Source organism: Acinonyx jubatus, chromosome D4 (genome assembly GCF_027475565.1).
Source record: "Acinonyx jubatus isolate Ajub_Pintada_27869175 chromosome D4, VMU_Ajub_asm_v1.0, whole genome shotgun sequence".
NCBI classification, from domain to species: domain Eukaryota; kingdom Metazoa; phylum Chordata; class Mammalia; order Carnivora; family Felidae; genus Acinonyx; species Acinonyx jubatus.
Window position 1 is genome coordinate 34,964,326 of NC_069391.1, and position 16,234 is coordinate 34,980,559.

Sequence of the window (16,234 nt, forward strand, 5' to 3'; positions counted from 1 at the left end):
TCCCCAAATCCTCTCTCCAAATTTTTTTTCTTACACAATAAAGCATTATGAAATACATTAGTAATTGTTAGGGCTATGGCTGCCTTGTAATTGTTTTCCAGAGTTTTCCTGGCTAATCTTGCAATATTATCTTCCCTTGCGAGTCTTAGAATCAAATGTCTAGTTTCAAAAGGAATCTTATTGATACTTTTATTGGGAAATTTACATCTTAATTTAGGAAGAATGTTGTCAATGATTTAAAAACCATAACTAAAACTCCTGGTTTTCATAAGTGCTATTAAAATAATAAAGCTTATCATAAAAGTTAAATTAACACATAAGTATATACAGACTAAAAATCAAGAAGGCCCTCTTAAAACATTTCCTTATCACCTACTCCATTTACTTAAGTAACTATTGTGAACAGTTTCATAGTATCCTTTGATACTTAGCCATACATTTACAAGCTTTCCTGTACCTCCACATGCAGGTTTTTATTAATTTTGTTTTATATGTATTGGGATCAGAGATAAAGGAACAGTAATATATACACATTAATTTTTTGTAATCCTCTGTAGATGCACATTCAGATTGTTTCCTTTTTTCTTCTACTAACAAATTTGTAATCAAAAACCTCTTATATATATTTCCAACTTTGTGTATTTCAGAATCATTTCTAGAAACAAGTGCCAGCTAAAAGGGAATGAATGCATATTTAAAATTTTGAGAGATACTACTGAGTTATCTTCAAAGAGAGCATCAATGATATTCCCACCAACAATATAGGAAGGGGCCTTTTCACACTTTCGTAAGTAATGAAAATATAAATCTTTTAAACTTTTTCCCAGTTTGTAAATCTAAGATACCTAGCTCACAACATTTTTGTAAGGATCATGTATATGAAAGGAACTCTCACATTGCCTAGATTATCGTCAGAATTCCATATATACAGTTCTACCGCCGAATCTGCAGTTAAATATGTGTAAGGGCTATAAAATGTCAGGTAATCTGAACAGAATTTACCATCAGATTTCATTGAGGCCTTAAAGAAATAAATCCAAAGGGCAACTTTTCCAACCTGTAACGTCGGAATGGATGGATCGGCTGTAATGATATTTGGGTATTAAGTTCTGAAGAAGTGGGGTGTTCCATTTCAGATCTCTCCCTACCCCCACCCCAAAAAACCCAGCGGCGATCCCCTGCCTGCCTTGGTCTCCGGAGCCAGGCAGAGCTCCTGGACAGCTCCCGCCGGAAGGCCCCTCACGGGCTCGCTGGTCTCCTCTTCACCCGAGAAGGAAGGCTTCCTTCCAGCCCAGGGCCCGGTGCCTCCGGGAGGCTGCTCGGTTCTCCATCCGAACGTGCACCTGGGAGCTCGGGATCCGCCCCGGAGCCTGCTCTTTTCTGACAGGGTCTCACGTACACCCGCGAGCCTTCCACGTGGGTTCTGGCGGCGGCAGGCTGATGCGACCTAGAGCACTGATACGGCAGCGCGAAGGGCGAGTCGGGCCCGGGACCCCTGCCGGACTCCTCGGGCGCCCGCACTAGGAGACGCCACCGCCGGGACTGGACGTGGGGCCGCACCGCACCCAACTGCTGTCGGACAGACAGTATTTTTGGTATGCAGCGTTTTTAGCCTGGATTTGGCTTCATTCAACCCACACAGACTCTTGGAATGTTATTTTTATTTTTCCCCAAGTCTACAAGATGGGAAGTCAACCTCCGGACCGCTGCGTGTGTGTATGTGAGCTCCGGGAAGAGCACTCACTGCGGAGAGAGATCCGGAGGTCACCGAAGGGCGCGCCGCCGCGAGAGCGGAGAAATTCTTTGGGTCCAGCCAATGGTGGGACACCGTCCCGGCGGGCTCGCCCCGTAGCTCGCGCAGACCTCAGAGAGCCGCGACTGTGATTGGCACAATTAGGCGGAAAACCCGCTCACCTCCACCACAGCGGCTCTCGATTGGCTGCAGCACAAAGTCTCTTTTCTACAGTCCAAACCTAGAGCCGCTTAGTACTAAATCCCGCCTTAAAAGGCGTTTGATAACAGTTTTACGTGTTGTAAGGAAAATGGTGATTGGTCACCAGCGCTCACGGATTCAGTCGGTAGTAAACACAGCGAGCTCCTGGGGCCGTCGATTGGTCGGTGTTACGGGGGGGCCGAGTAAATTCCTTCGGATTCCGCGCGCCGGCTGGCTGCACTTCTGCTCCGGCCCCGCCCCGTCCCATTCTGATTGGCTGAAGCTCGGTCGGAGGGAGGAGGAATGGAGCAGAGTAGGCTCCCTCGCGGGCGTCACTTCCGTTTACTGTCCACCGCTGCCGTGGTGTTCTCAGAGTGCGGCGGCGAAAGGACTGAAGGAGCTGGGGGACGAGAGGCGGGGTGGGCGGAAGGGGGAGGAAATCCCATCGCGGAGACGCCGGGCTGGACGTTCCCGCCTCCTCCGACACTGTCAGGTCGGATCGGAGAAGGGTCACCGCCTCCTCCAGCGAGCAGGGGGGCGGAGCCCGGCTCAGGTGAGGCGACCCTGTCAGCACCAGCGGTGGTGGGGCTCGCGGGCGCGCTCACGTGGAGACCGTTGAGCTCCTGGAGGGCTAGGCTGTCGGCGCGAGTCCGCTCGAGCCTAGGCGTCGGGGTGCGCGCAGACGCGTACCGGTGACCCCCGCCTACCCTGCCCGTCTTTCTGAAGGGGTATTGTTACCCTCCGGAGCGGAGGGGCCAGGCGGGTGGGAGGCGGGTCCTTCTGCGCAGGCGTCCCCCAGGTCCCGACGCCAGGCTGTCTGTCTGCCGGGTGGGGCGGGGGCTCTTGCCCCCACGACTCTGCGGGCAGGCGACGTTGGTTACTGGGATGGGGTGGGAAAGGCCTAGGACCTATAGCCTGGCGGGTTAGCAGAGGATCTGCCGCCCTACGGGTTGGGGTCGGGTGGCTTCGATGCCCCCTTCCTGGGTCTGTGAGCGTCGAGGTTTCCTTTCATCAGAGCAAGGCCAAGGCGTTCTGGAATCGGAGACCGGCGGTTGACCCTGGAGGGGTGGAGCTAGTCTTTTGGAATGTCCCCGCTGGTTATCGAAGGACTAAACTGATTATGGGCATTTACTGAATACCCATTACTTCCAGGCTTCATATTGGGAGCTGTGGGGGTGGGGGTGGGGGGGCGGTGCAGTGGTAAGAACTGCTGTTGCCCCTCTTCCCCTTGTTTGGAGGACAGCTTCGTACATAAATGCTAACTAACATCAGGCAGTGAATTAAGGAGGGGTGGAGAGTTAGGTTTTTACCTTACAAAAAGAAAAAAAAAGCCCGCATTCTGGCCTGGTGGAGGGTACTGTAAGAAGCTAAGTCCTTTATAGGAGACAAATCCTAAATATTTATTCGGAGGAAATTTTTTAGGGAAAAAAACAGTAAAGCCTTGATTACTAAGTAAAAGGCTCGGGTTCTGGGTAATTTGAATAGAAGAAACCCCTCACCTTCGAGAATTGAAACAAAACTTCTTGCAAAATATGTTAATATACTTTTCAGTTATAGTAAGTAGAAGATGTTACTTACATTGGGATCTGTAGAGGATGCTGTGCCTTAATCATTGATGATTTGTTATCCTTGTATGGGCTGTTGTGCCTTAGATAATTAAAAAGGTGTGCTGGACGCCTAGTAGTCTTCTGGAGAATTTGCTCGTCATTTGCCAAAGTCTTAAGATTTCCACAGAGAGGGTGGTTGGCCTCAAGCTAAAAGAGCAGAGGTGGAGGGAAGAGACCAGGTGGAGAAAGAGGAAAGAATGTTAAGAACAGCCACTAAACCAAAGGAAGGCTTCCCACTGTTGCTCTAACCCTCACTGTAAATCTTAGCAAACTTGGGAAGACTGGCCTGGCCACCACTGACAGCTTGGTGACCTGCCAGGTAAGACTAACTGGTTGGGGACCTATTCTGGGCCCGTGCGTTTTGCTGAATAAATGAACCAGGACTTTTTAAGAGTTCTGAAATCAACTTGTTTTTTTTTTTTTTTGATTTGCCTTTTTTCTCCTAAAAATTGTGTTAAGACATAGTTAGCTGGGGATGCTGGCAAGCTCTATTCTGGTTAATTGAGGTATTTCTAGCAAAATTCTGAACGTGATAAGATTTGGAAGAAAAACATCTTAGAGTAGGGTGTTTCCTAAATTTAGAGGTCAGTGCTCTCAAAAGAGACTTTGTTGTAAGACTGTCACGAGAAGTTGAAGTCACTTTTAAAAACCACTTTGATACAAAATGCATGCAAATGTTTTAATATTAAAAGTACTGAGTATGAATTATACTGGAGTTCTTCAGTGTGGGTAAGACTTAAAAATATCTTCTATACAGTGAGATATGACAAAGTTTGCTGTAGGGCTGACACAGAATCTTGAATCTGCCTCATCTTTTCCTTAGAAAGGGAAAAGATAAGTTTAAGATATTTGAGTCAATACTGTTCTCCTCTGTCAGTTTGAAGCGTAGGTTTTTCTTTTGCTGTACTTACCATTTCTCAAATATGGACATTGTCTACCAGAGCCAGAATTTGCTAGTGTAGCAGGTGGGACGGAATGGGACATGACACTGCACCTTTTGTCTAAGTATGAAGCGAACTTCTCATATGCTAGAAGACCAGCTGTTTGAGCAAACTGCTGCCCTTAGAGTTGTTTACAGCATTTTCATCACTGAGCAGTGACGTTTGATCTCAGGGTCCAGTTGTGGGGGGTGCCTTTCATTTGATTAGTTATACAGATATTTGCTAAAGGCTTTGATTTATCTTTCGGGCAGCTCAAACATATTAGGAATTGTGTGGGAGTACTGACTTCATTGTAATAAAATAGGCATGCTGTCCTGTGCCCTGGAAGGAAGTCACCATGCACAGCTCACATCAAGGGGCTCCACCCCTCCATCTCTTTGAGGGTCGAGAATTTACGTAAACTATTTGGAATTCTTCTGCACAGGAGATTTGACTCTTCTCTCCCCAGTATTTATGTGTTTGTGTATATCAGTATGGACCTATGGATATTTATTGTATACATTTGGGGTATAGTCCAGTACCGTTTTATCTTTTTGCTAAATTGTTCCACCTTTGGCCTTTGGGAGTTCTTTCTCCTGTTGGTCCTGCGTCCCATTCACATACATTATCGTGTTTGTTTGTTTGAAGCATTTCCTTACTTTCTGACACTGTAAGATACTGCAGGCTTGTGTATTTTCTGCCTCAGTCCTAGAATCAGCCATTTCTCCAAAGAGCACTAGTTCCTTTTGTTAGAAGATGGTATTTGAATTTTTTTAAAATGTTTATTTGTGTGTGTGTGTGTGTGTGTGTGTGTGTGAAAGAGAGAGAGAGAGAGAGACAGACAGACAGACAGACAGACCATGAGCAGGGGAAGGGCAGAGAGAGAGGGAGACACAGAATCTGAAGCAGGCTCCAGGCTCCGAGCTCTCAGCACAGAGCCTGACGTGGGGCTCGAACTCACGAGCTGCGAGATCATGACCTGGGCCAAAGCTGGACATTCAACTGACTGAGCTACCCAGGTGCCCCTAGAAAATGGTATTTGAAACCAAGTTGTGGGCACCAGGGTGGTATTGATATACATTTTTTTGTAATCCTTTTAATGTCTACTTTAACACAGGTGTATTCTCATTCCTGCTTTTGTATTCAATTTGTTATGATACAATCTTTTTTAAAAAAAATTTTGGGGCGCCTGGGTGGCTCAGTCAGTTGAGCGTCCGACTTCAGCTCAGGTCATGATCTCACACTCCATGAGTTCGAGCCCCGCGTCGGGTTCTGTGCTGACAGCTCAGAGCCTGGAGCCTGCTTCAGATTCTGTGTCTCCCTCTCTCTCTACTCCTCCCCTGCTCATGCTCTGTCTCTCCCTGTCTCAAAAATAAATGAAAACATTAAAAAAATTTTTTTAATGTTTTAATGTTTATTTATTTTTGAGAGAGAGAGAGAGAGACAGAGAACATGTATACCAAGAAAAATCCAGCGTCACAGATATGTATTTGGAAAAGGGAGGAGTATTTTAGTAGCTTTTTCAGATAACTTTGGATAGTCTTTTCTGATACTATAACAAAACTGAGCAAATGGTATTTTCTTAAGTGGTTGGTTAGTTGCAATGTGTCATCTGAAACTGTATCAACAAACTTCATATTCTGTTACACTGAAATACATTAGTTTGTGTCTTGCACTGTGAACCATTTCTTTATCCATACCTTATTTTTTAACATCACAGTTTTATAACATTGGTCATTTGGGAAACACTGATTCACTGAGTTATGCAGATCTTCCAAATATTGTTACATTTAGTATACAATATTAAAAAAATCACATTCCATTAGTATCACCAATGATCTCATTGGGTTTGAGCACTGAGAAGCTGTCAAACTCATGGTGACCAATACAAATTTTCCAAAATTCTAATTTTTACCTGAAAGCTCAAATTTTATCATAGGCAATAAATACTGATTTCCTTGAAATGACAGGCTCATTTCATTCATTTCCAAGAGAATCAGTGGCAAATACTCAAGTCTGAGAACCATAGTTTGTCAGTCATTGTTCTCCCAAGTTATAATGGTGTTCCATTAAAAAAGCAATTAGTTCAGCTTACAATTCAAAAGTTGCACGAGTATTTTTCCTTGAGACAACATCGCGTGGCAGTACGCAGCACAATGACTTCAAGTGTACTTTTCATTTCATCTCACGTAATATTTAAAAAGACGTGTGTTCAAGAATTGAAACTAACAATAATGAAGGCAAGGGGAGATCCAGTCCCCTGTAGAGCCTGCATTTTGTAGTAGTGGCTGCGTTCAGCGCACACACAGCATTCTGGGCCAGATTGTTCCTGCTGCCCAGTTCCAGCTCAGGTGTCCAGCCTTCCCATCAACTCTTTCAGCAGCTTACTTTTATGCTTAGGTTAGCTAGAAACAGTTTCTGTTGCTACAACCAAGAACCCTGACTGGTACTGTGCTCAAGCTTTAAAAAACAATTAAAATATTTTTGGGTGCCTGGCTGGCTCAGTTGAGCATCTGACTCTTGATTTCAGCTCAGGTCATGATCTCAGGGTCATGAGATGGAGCCCGTCCATGTCTGGGCTCCTCTCTGGGCATGGAGCCTGCTTAAGATTCTCTCTCTCAAAAAAAAAAGAAGAAAGAAAAGAAAAAAACTTCTCTCCCTCTGCCCCTCCCTGCACTCTTGCACGCCAGCATGCTCTTTCTCTCTTTCTCAAAACAAACAAAATTTTTTTTATAGAAGTCACCTGAAAAGTGATGATAGTCTTTGGTTCAAAATTGTATGCCTCTTTTTTAACTTTTCAGATACCCTGCTTCCCCCCACCTCAAACCTCTCCCACTTTTACCTCCATCTGGAATGCATTTTACATCTCATTTTATCCAAATGCAGACCTGTGCCTAGCTCTGTTGTCAGGGCCACCAAGAAGCTGGAAATAACCTTTGCCTTCTCTGAATTACCAAGCACAGTTATCTCTCTGGTGGCACTTAATGCTTTCCACTTTGTTATATGGTTATTTGTATATGTCTTGTTTCCACCAAGCACCTTTGACAGTTAGGACTGTGCCATACAGATCTCCACAGCACTTAACCTTGAACGAAGCAAGCACTTCAAAACACTGGATGAATGAATCTGTATACCAAATACACAAGTGCCTTCACGGGCTATTGTGATCTCAGGTTGTATAGCCCCTCGAGGACATGTCTCCAAGTTGCCGGACCTCTTTTGTCCCTTAGTGGGTCAGCTGTCTTTTTTTGCAGCTGTCAATGTGCAGCCGCTGCTTGCCCTCATTCTAGAATTGCTGTTGCTCGTCTTCAATCATCAGGAAACTAGAAAAACTTGAATTTTGCTTATTTAAAACAAAAGACTATGTATGTGAGCTCTTGAGGGACTTTCCTATGAGGAAATCTTTCATACACAGGCTTTGATCTTTGTTTTGGAGATTCTGAGACTTTCTGGTTTTTGGCTGATTTTAGAGACCAGACTCAGGAAAATGGCTGTTGGGTAATACAGTGTTATATTTTATCTATATACAGTCAGAGCTCATTCAAAAGATAATTTATGGTGCTGTACATCAGGCACTTTGGGAGGGAGAAAATGCAGTCCCTGCCCTCAAAAAGCTGTCTTAGTAGAAAGAGCATTTTGAGTTTGTGCTAGGCATGTAAGTAGGGCATGAATACCTTTTCTTACTCAAACGGAATCATGAAGTTCTAGGTCAGCTAATCCCCAGGAACTGTGAACTGGAAAACAAGGTGGCAGAGCAGGGAGAGCTGGGGGGTAGGGTAAGATGGTGAGGGCTCCGGCTTTAGCTTGAGTTCCCCAGTCATGCTCACTTTTGGTCATTGATAGATTCACTTTTTAATAGACCTGACCTGTCCAGTTCCCAAGCCAGCCCCGAAAGAGCAGAAACAGATTATGAAATCAGTCCTGATGACAGATTGGGTTCTGGGGTTAACCCTGGGCACCTGTGTGCCCACCTGGTCCCTAGCCTTTCCCTACTTCCACTTAGTCAAATCAAGTAGAAGCGGGCTGAATGTTCTAGGACGCCAGGACTTGGAGCCCTGTCAAAAATCCTAGACCGCTTGTCTGGGACCTTGCCTAGTTTTATTCTCTTACATTTATTTTTGTCTGTATCGTCTTTAAAAGTGGAGGACAAGTTCTGTTTCGTTATTTTTCCAGATTAGGGATATTGAACGGTTAAGAATTCCTTAGAATGTCAAGACACTTCCTGCAGGTGGCAACTTGTGTGCAGGTCCTGCCTGGCGCACAGGCAGCAGGTCCCTTGATAGGGTGGCAGATGATATCTGAGTGTGGGTGTACTTTGCTTTATGAACTAAGTATATTATTGAAAAGCATGCAGGTAGGTCAATACAGAAGTCAAATAGTTTAAAATGTGCTATTAATGGGTTTGTTCTCCTAGAACACAAATGAACTTTTTTATTAGTCTAAGTAAGGCATTATTAGGAAAGTAAATCTATTGAGAAAACAGTCAGCTCTTGACTATTCATGTTAATGTAACAAGCAATGGTGTAAGTGTATTTTCTTAATGATATTTAGTTTGGAAATTACTAAAAATCTGTTCCTGCAGATAACAAATACCGTGCTGTATGCTTGCTCTGAGTCAGTTACAAATTGGTAGATCACTTGCTGTATCTCCTCCAACTATATAGACTCATATTGTCACATTTTAAAATCTTTTAGAGACCTGAAGTTGTTTTCCTTGGTTTCAAGGCTTCAGACAGTCAGCTTTTGCTAAAACACTTACCTTCTCAGCATGAGCTCTTTTTATCACTTTTACACTGGGCCTCTTGAGTTTGCTAGAGCTGCTTGAGAGCTTTGAATAACCATGATCTTGATTCATGATTCTCTTCTATCAGAGCTGAGAGTAACAACTTTTATGTCTCCCAGACTGAATTTTTAAAATACCCCTTCTAGATCCAAAAATGTTTTCAGATAGCCATGTTATTTAGGTTTTTCGAAATTATGATTTAAACCTCATGTTTAACTATGTGACAGATCCAACGTAAACTAGGTTAAGATAGAAGGGGAATTCATTGGCTTACGAAGTAGGAAGCCCTAGGGTGATGCCCCCTACAGTCACGGCTGGTTCCCAGGGTCTTAATGTGATCAGGACATTGTTTTTGGTGTTGGCTTCCTTCTCAGACAGGCAAAAATGGCCACCATTGGTGCTAGACTTACATCTACCTTATGACTTGCAAGCTGAGTTCAGAGAATGCCAGGGCAGACTCTAACTGGCATGGCTTGAGTCACATACCTGCAAGTCATGGGGAGTGGCCAGATCTCCCTGGATTATCTGTCCACTCTTGGAACTCAGAGGTTTAGGGCAGTCTGATCTGCACCATATGCACTAAGAATGGATGAAAAAGTGATTTCCCCCAAAGTAGGCAGACAAAAAAAAAAAAAAAAGTTGTTTCTTGAGCTAGGATTTGCATGTTGATTTGTGAGATGTTAACAAGTTTCACATGGTTCCAGTTATTTGTTGCCATGTAACAAATCACTCTGCAAACTCACTGGCTTGAAACAACAAAAATCATTTTATTATCTCTGACAGTTCTAGAGATTGGCTGGGCTCAGCTCTGGGGCTGAAGTCACTTTGAAGGCATCCTCACTGTGGGAGCAGGTGCCAACCGCCAGCTAGACTTTAGCTAGGCTTCTTCGCAGCATGGCGGCTGGGTTCCAAGAGCAAGCCAGAAAGAACAGGGGAAAGCTATGTTGCCTTTTGTAACCCAGCTCACAAGTCAAATTTCTGCCATAGTCATAGACTTGCCTGGCTTCAGGGGGAGTGAACCCAAACCCCACCTCTTGATGAGAGGAGGATCAGTGTCACATTGTAAGAAAGCATGCAAGATGGGAGAGCTTCATGTGGCCAGCCATCTTGGAAAATACAATCTGTTTTATACATTGCCTTACTTAAAGTGACTAGTTTTTATAAAAAACATGAAGTATAAAATAGGCTTGGGGTGCCCTTATGTTGACAGGCTCACTTTGTTGCCCAGTGTACCTGTATTATCACTAAGGAGCACTCTGGCTTTCTTTCCACTCTCATTTCCTATTTTTAAATGATCTCAACCCACTTTATGTATAGTCATGTTTGGTGGAAAAATCAGCAACCAGCCTGTCGCTATAGAAGTAAAAAACAGAAAGACCCTTCCTCTTTGCTTCCCTGGCACAGTCAAGGGTAGGAGGTGGGTGGGTCCCTAAGCTCAGCATCTAAAAGTTCTCCCTAGAACTTCCAGTGTATGATATTTTTATTGACTAGACTTCCAGCCAGTCCTCCTGTCTTGGCATCACCTTCAGTCTGCTTCCACTGGCACTCGTGAAGCCAGTTCCTGAGCCTTTGGGGAGGTAGGGGGCTTATATAGAAGTCAGGTTGTTTTGTCCATTGCTAGTTTAGGATTTAGCTCTCTGGGCTTGTTGAGTCAGCACTCATTCATTTTTCTGCTTACCAGCTTCCAAAATGCCACTGATACTTCTTTCCCATTCTTCTTGTCCTTGTGGGTTTATACCTTTTAAACAGCAAATCCCGGGGTGCCTGGGTGGCTCAGTTAGTTAAGCATCTGAGCCCTGCGTCGGGCTCTGTGCTGACAGCTCAGAGCCTGGGGCCTGCTTTAGATTCTGTGTTCCCCCCTCTCTCTGCCTCTCCCCTGTTCTCTGTCTCGGTCTCTCTCAAGAATAAACAAAAATAAAAAAAAAAAAATTTAAACAGCAAATCCAAAATCTTTAGTGTCCATTTAATGGGGTTTCAGCAGTGAGTGGGGGTAAATGCATGTGTGCGATATATCACTATCTATAGCTGGAAATCTTACCCACTCATACCGATTTGCCCCTTGACTTCCTTAAGATTGCTGAAAGACTGGAATTTCTTGGGAGCTTATTCTTTGTCCTTAGGGAATGCAGAATTCGAATTAACTTCTGCGGGATAGATATTCCGTCACTTACACACTGGGTCCTAAGTGTTACAAGGGTCAGTCCTATGAAGAGTGAAGGGGAGCCTGTAAATAGCCAGTAGCTGGTCCCACGTGTACATGTGTCCAGGACCGTTAGCTGAATGGGCATTTGCTCCTCATTGGACAGGTTTTTAGTCTGTGTGCCCATGATCAGAAATATCAAAAGCTTTAAAAGGCCCAAGCTGGGCCATCCACATCTCTTTTCATCACACCCTCTGTGCTCTTTGATTTCAGCTTTTCTAAGTCTTAACTCTTTCTTTCTTTTTTTTTCTGTAGGATCATGGATTTTCCTGGACACTTTGAACAGATCTTCCAGCAACTGAACTACCAGAGACTTCACGGTCAGCTCTGTGACTGTGTCATTGTAGTGGGGAATAGACATTTTAAAGCCCACCGATCTGTACTGGCAGCATGCAGCACGCATTTCCGAGCCCTGTTCTCCGTGGCAGAGGGAGATCAGACCATGAACATGATCCAGCTGGATAGCGAGGTAGTGACAGCGGAGGCCTTTGCTGCACTGATTGACATGATGTACACCTCCACCCTCATGCTGGGGGAGAGCAACGTTATGGATGTCTTATTGGCAGCCTCTCACCTGCATTTGAACTCTGTCGTTAAGGCATGTAAACATTACTTAACGACAAGGACGCTGCCCATGTCTCCCCCCAGTGAGCGCGTCCAGGAGCAGAGTGCCCGCATGCAGCGCTCCTTTATGCTGCAGCAGCTGGGGCTGAGCATCGTGAGCTCGGCCCTCAATTCCAGCCAGAGTGGCGAGGAGCAGCCAGCCCCCCTGAGCTCGTCGATGCGCAGCAACCTGGACCAGCGGACACCCTTCCCCATAAGACGCCTTCATAAACGCAAGCAGTCTGCAGAGGAGCGGGCCAGACAGCGCCTCCGACCCACCATGGAGGAGGCTGCCATTGCTGACGTTACGCCAGAGAACGGGCCGTCAGGGGTCCATTCTCGGGAGGAGTTCTTCTCACCAGACTCCCTGAAAATGGTGGATAACCCTAAGGCTGATGGAATGACCGACAACCAGGAAGATAGTGCCATCATGTTTGACCAGTCTTTCGGTGCTCAAGAAGATGCCCAGGTGCCCAGCCAGTCTGACAACAGTGCCAGCAACATGGCCCAGTTGTCCATGGCCTCTCGTGCAACTCAGGTGGAGACCAGTTTTGAGCAGGAAGCCGCGACCGAGAAAAGTGGTTTTCAGTGTGAAAATCCTGAGGTTGGCCTTGGTGACAAGGAACACATGAGAGTGGTGGTTAAATCTGAGCCCCTGAGCTCTCCTGAGCCTCAGGATGAAGTGAGTGATGTGACCTCACAAGCAGAAGGCAGCGAATCTGTGGAAGTGGAAGGGGTTGTGGTCAGTGCCGAGAAGATAGACCTCAGCCCTGAAAGTAGTGATCGGAGTTTCTCGGATCCCCAGTCTAGCACTGACAGGGTAGGTGACATCCATATTTTGGAAGTCACAAATAACCTAGAACATAAATCGACTTTTAGCATCTCGAATTTTCTTAACAAGAGCAGAGGAAGTAACTTTAGTGCAAATCAGAACAATGATGATAACATCCCAAACACCACCAGTGACTGCAGGTTGGAGGGCGAGGCCCCTTACTTGTTGAGTCCAGAGGCTGGGCCTGCTGGCGGGCCCTCCTCGGCCCCTGGCTCTCACGTGGAGAACCCATTCAGTGAGCCTGCGGACTCCCACTTTGTCAGGCCTATGCAGGAAGTGATGGGCCTGCCCTGTGTGCAGACTTCAGGCTACCAAGGAGGAGAACAGTTTGGGATGGATTTTTCCAGGTCCGGTTTGGGCCTCCACTCCTCCTTCTCCAGGGTCATGATGGGCTCCCCAAGAGGAGGAGCCAGTAACTTTCCATACTACCGACGCATAGCTCCCAAAATGCCGGTTGTAACTTCTGTCAGGAGTTCCCAGATCCCAGAAAACTCTGCCAGTTCCCAGCTAATGATGAATGCGGCCACGTCCTCGTTTGAGAACGGCCATCCTTCGCAGCCTGGCCCTCCGCAGCTGACCAGGGCATCTGCTGACGTTCTGTCAAAGTGCAAGAAGGCCTTGTCAGAGCACAACGTCTTGGTCGTAGAGGGGGCTCGCAAGTACGCCTGCAAAATCTGCTGCAAGACTTTTCTGACCTTGACAGATTGCAAGAAGCACATCCGTGTTCACACAGGTGAAAAACCCTACGCCTGCCTCAAGTGCGGCAAGAGGTTCAGTCAGTCCAGCCACCTGTATAAACATTCAAAGACCACCTGCCTGCGCTGGCAGAGTAGCAACCTGCCCAGCACTTTGCTCTAACCCTGACCTCCTGAGATCACACCGACGCCAGCCGCGGATGGACCGAGGCCATCATCTCCTCTGGTTGGTGGTTCACGCCGTCGGGGCGGAGGCTTCAGGCCGCCCAGTGGCTCCGCAGATTCCTGTGGCTGGTACGTGGGGAGCAAGTACGTGTAGCACGTATGCTGCTGCATTTCCGAGCGAAATGCACACTTTTGGAGAGGGACGTGGTCCCTGAAACCAAGTTCTTCCTTAGGGTTGAGTAATTCAGTCAGAAAGTAGTTTGTAATTGATGGTGTGAAAAGTGGCACATTTAAAAATTAAGAATTGAAGTGCAAAAAAATTTTTTTAGCAATTTTTGTAAAACTCTGTGAAGCATTTAATTAAATTTCCTATATCCTCTGAGGGGAATATTATATATCTGTACGGTGATGCAAAATGCACTTACGTGTAACCAGTGGCGATCTCGTGCCTGTCTGAAAGGAAGGCCCTTGAGGACACGCCTGTCCGCCACGAATGCTTTAAAGTGTATCATGAGCTAGTCCTAGGCCTCAGAAAGTACTGTATTTTAAATTTCCGTCTCATTTGCAGTCACAGACACTGCACTTTGATGGTGCTGACACTGGATCCAGAGCGAGCGTTCTCCGGACCGTTAGGTGTACATACTTTTGAAAACATCACTGCTGGATAGATGTTTGAACAATTTTTCCTGCTTTTCAAAGCAGAGCTGTAAATGGAGTATGTACTTGTAGGGAGTGACAAGTGAGGTATTGTTTCTGTATGTGCTGTTTTAGTGGGGTCTTAACCAACTTGTGTCACATATGTTACAGCTCCATGTTTGGAAGTCAGAAAAGAGCTGGTGTTTGTCTTTGTTTTAATGGTGTGGAGTCCTGTTTTGTGGGATCTTTCATGGCGCATTTACCCTGCGCTCCATCCAGGCTTCGGGGGCCGGGCCAGCCTGACACATCTCACCCAGCGACAAGCCCATTCTCTGCTTCGCTTCTTCACACTCTCTTGCCCCGTGTGGCATCTTTCCCAGGCCTACGTTACTGTTTTTGTTGCAGACTAACCAAAAATGATGTTAACCCCCTCCACCGTGGGTTTTATTACTTTTATATACTGTAGTTTTAAAGTGTAGACCTGAGCTTTTACTGTTGTTTCCCCCACCCAATACTGAATGTTTAAAATCCAAACGTAGCAGTGTTCCCAGATAACTCTTTTCCAGACTCTGTAAGAGAGCTGGGTAGCCCAGAGCATGGCAGTCACCAGGCAGCACCAGACACTGAGGAGACATCTGGGCCACTGCCCGGGGCCTCTCTGGGCCCCAGGGCCTCGCTTTCCCAGCCCCTCCTGCGCTGTCAGGGCTGCTGCTGGCACCTGTGTTAGGTCGAGCCCTGGCTTCTGTGCCTCGAGGGGGACATGCCTCTGTAGAGCTCGTGCAGTCAGTGTAATTCATGCACGAACAGGAGTTCAGTTTTTACACAGCTCTTTTAGAGACACCAAACCATTGTGCATAATCGAGAGAAATCCTTCCTTTGTTTAGCAAGCTAAGTACGTGTAGCCTGAAACAATCAGCATGGGTTTTCTCCCCTGAATCTAGCGTGTGCAGTTACACACCTGTCTGTGGATAAAATCCTAACGTTCAGAGTTGGGCTCAGCATCGACCTGTGAACTGAGCCCCAGGGAGAAAAGCCAAAAGAGAAACTTCTGTGATTCCTCTCCTTTCCAGATGTGGGAAAGAGACCGTCGGAGGATAGGGGATCACGTGTGTGTGGCTTTTGTCAGCAGTCTTGATGTGAGGAGGCTCTACATCTACCCCTCTACTTGACGTGGGGACCGGTGTCTTGTGAGGACATTAACCTTGGGAGGCAGGTAGGTCAAGGTGGAGCACAAGAGAGGCCCTGCCTAGGCCCAGGGAGAGGAACCGGTAGCAATGGGGAGAGCAGTGCCAGCCTCCTTTCCCTTCCAGCTTGAGGAGGAGGTGCCAGGAGGCTGCGCCCTCACCTCAGCTCAGGCTTAAGTGGACTTTGCTTTAGGGCCTGTCTCTGACACAGCGGCTGGAGCCCTGTCTCTCCACTGCTAGATGGAATCTGGAATCTCTCATCTACCTCTTAGTCGGTTTCTATGTGTGAGAAGCAAGCTTTTGGGCCAGTGTCCTCATACATGCTGTAGAACTTAGAAAATAATTCAGAGGTTCCCTGTAAAACCAGTCTCAGGGTTCCTATGATCCGAAGTTTCTACCTGAATTATAACTGGTATTGGGTACCTGGATTTTGATTGGTTAGCCTTAATTACAGCCTGGCGTAATCATTTCTGGTGATCAAATCATAAAGTTCTTTCAGGGCACCCCTATCAATGGTGCTATGCTGGTCAAAATTTGAGATTTTGAAATAAAAAATTTGTCACATACATGCCTCTAACTAAACGTGTTCTTTTTCTTCACTTAGGTTATTAAGGTTGAAACAAGACAGGGAAGTAGTATGGCTTTCTCTGCTAACACTGCCTTGACCGGTACTTTT

The 16,234-nt window shown here is 46.1% G+C and overlaps 2 protein-coding genes across 3 annotated transcripts in view; one reads left to right on the forward strand and one right to left on the reverse strand.

Annotated features, from left to right (window-relative positions):
• POLR1E (RNA polymerase I subunit E) overlaps positions 1–2,299 on the reverse strand; it is a 29,408-nt gene extending 27,109 nt beyond the window's left edge. The window contains exon 1 of the mRNA XM_015079487.3: positions 1,745–2,299. The gene's annotated coding sequence lies outside the window, so the exon portion shown is untranslated. The remainder of the gene's footprint in view (positions 1–1,744) is intronic.
• On the forward strand, positions 2,275–16,124 carry ZBTB5 (zinc finger and BTB domain containing 5). Of its 2 annotated transcripts, XR_003413978.2 has the most exons (3): positions 2,275–2,486; positions 11,699–13,867; positions 15,445–16,124. XR_003413978.2 is itself a non-coding variant. In XM_015079434.3 (2 exons), the coding sequence occupies exon 2, from the start codon at positions 11,703–11,705 to the stop codon at positions 13,734–13,736; it is 2,034 nt and encodes a 677-aa protein (XP_014934920.3). In that variant the 5' UTR covers positions 3,130–3,859; positions 11,699–11,702; the 3' UTR covers positions 13,737–16,124. The 2 variants fall into 2 exon arrangements, 1 of the variants encoding a protein (XP_014934920.3); XM_015079434.3 differs by lacking the exon at positions 2,275–2,486 and adding an exon at positions 3,130–3,859 and having other exon boundaries at positions 11,699–16,124.
• The last annotated feature ends 110 nt before the right edge of the window (positions 16,125–16,234 follow it).

Bases quoted from the DNA above. Each gene is read 5' to 3' on its own strand.
- ZBTB5 (XM_015079434.3), top strand. From the start codon at position 11,703: ATGGATTTTCCTGGACACTTTGAACAGATCTTCCAGCAACTGAACTAC.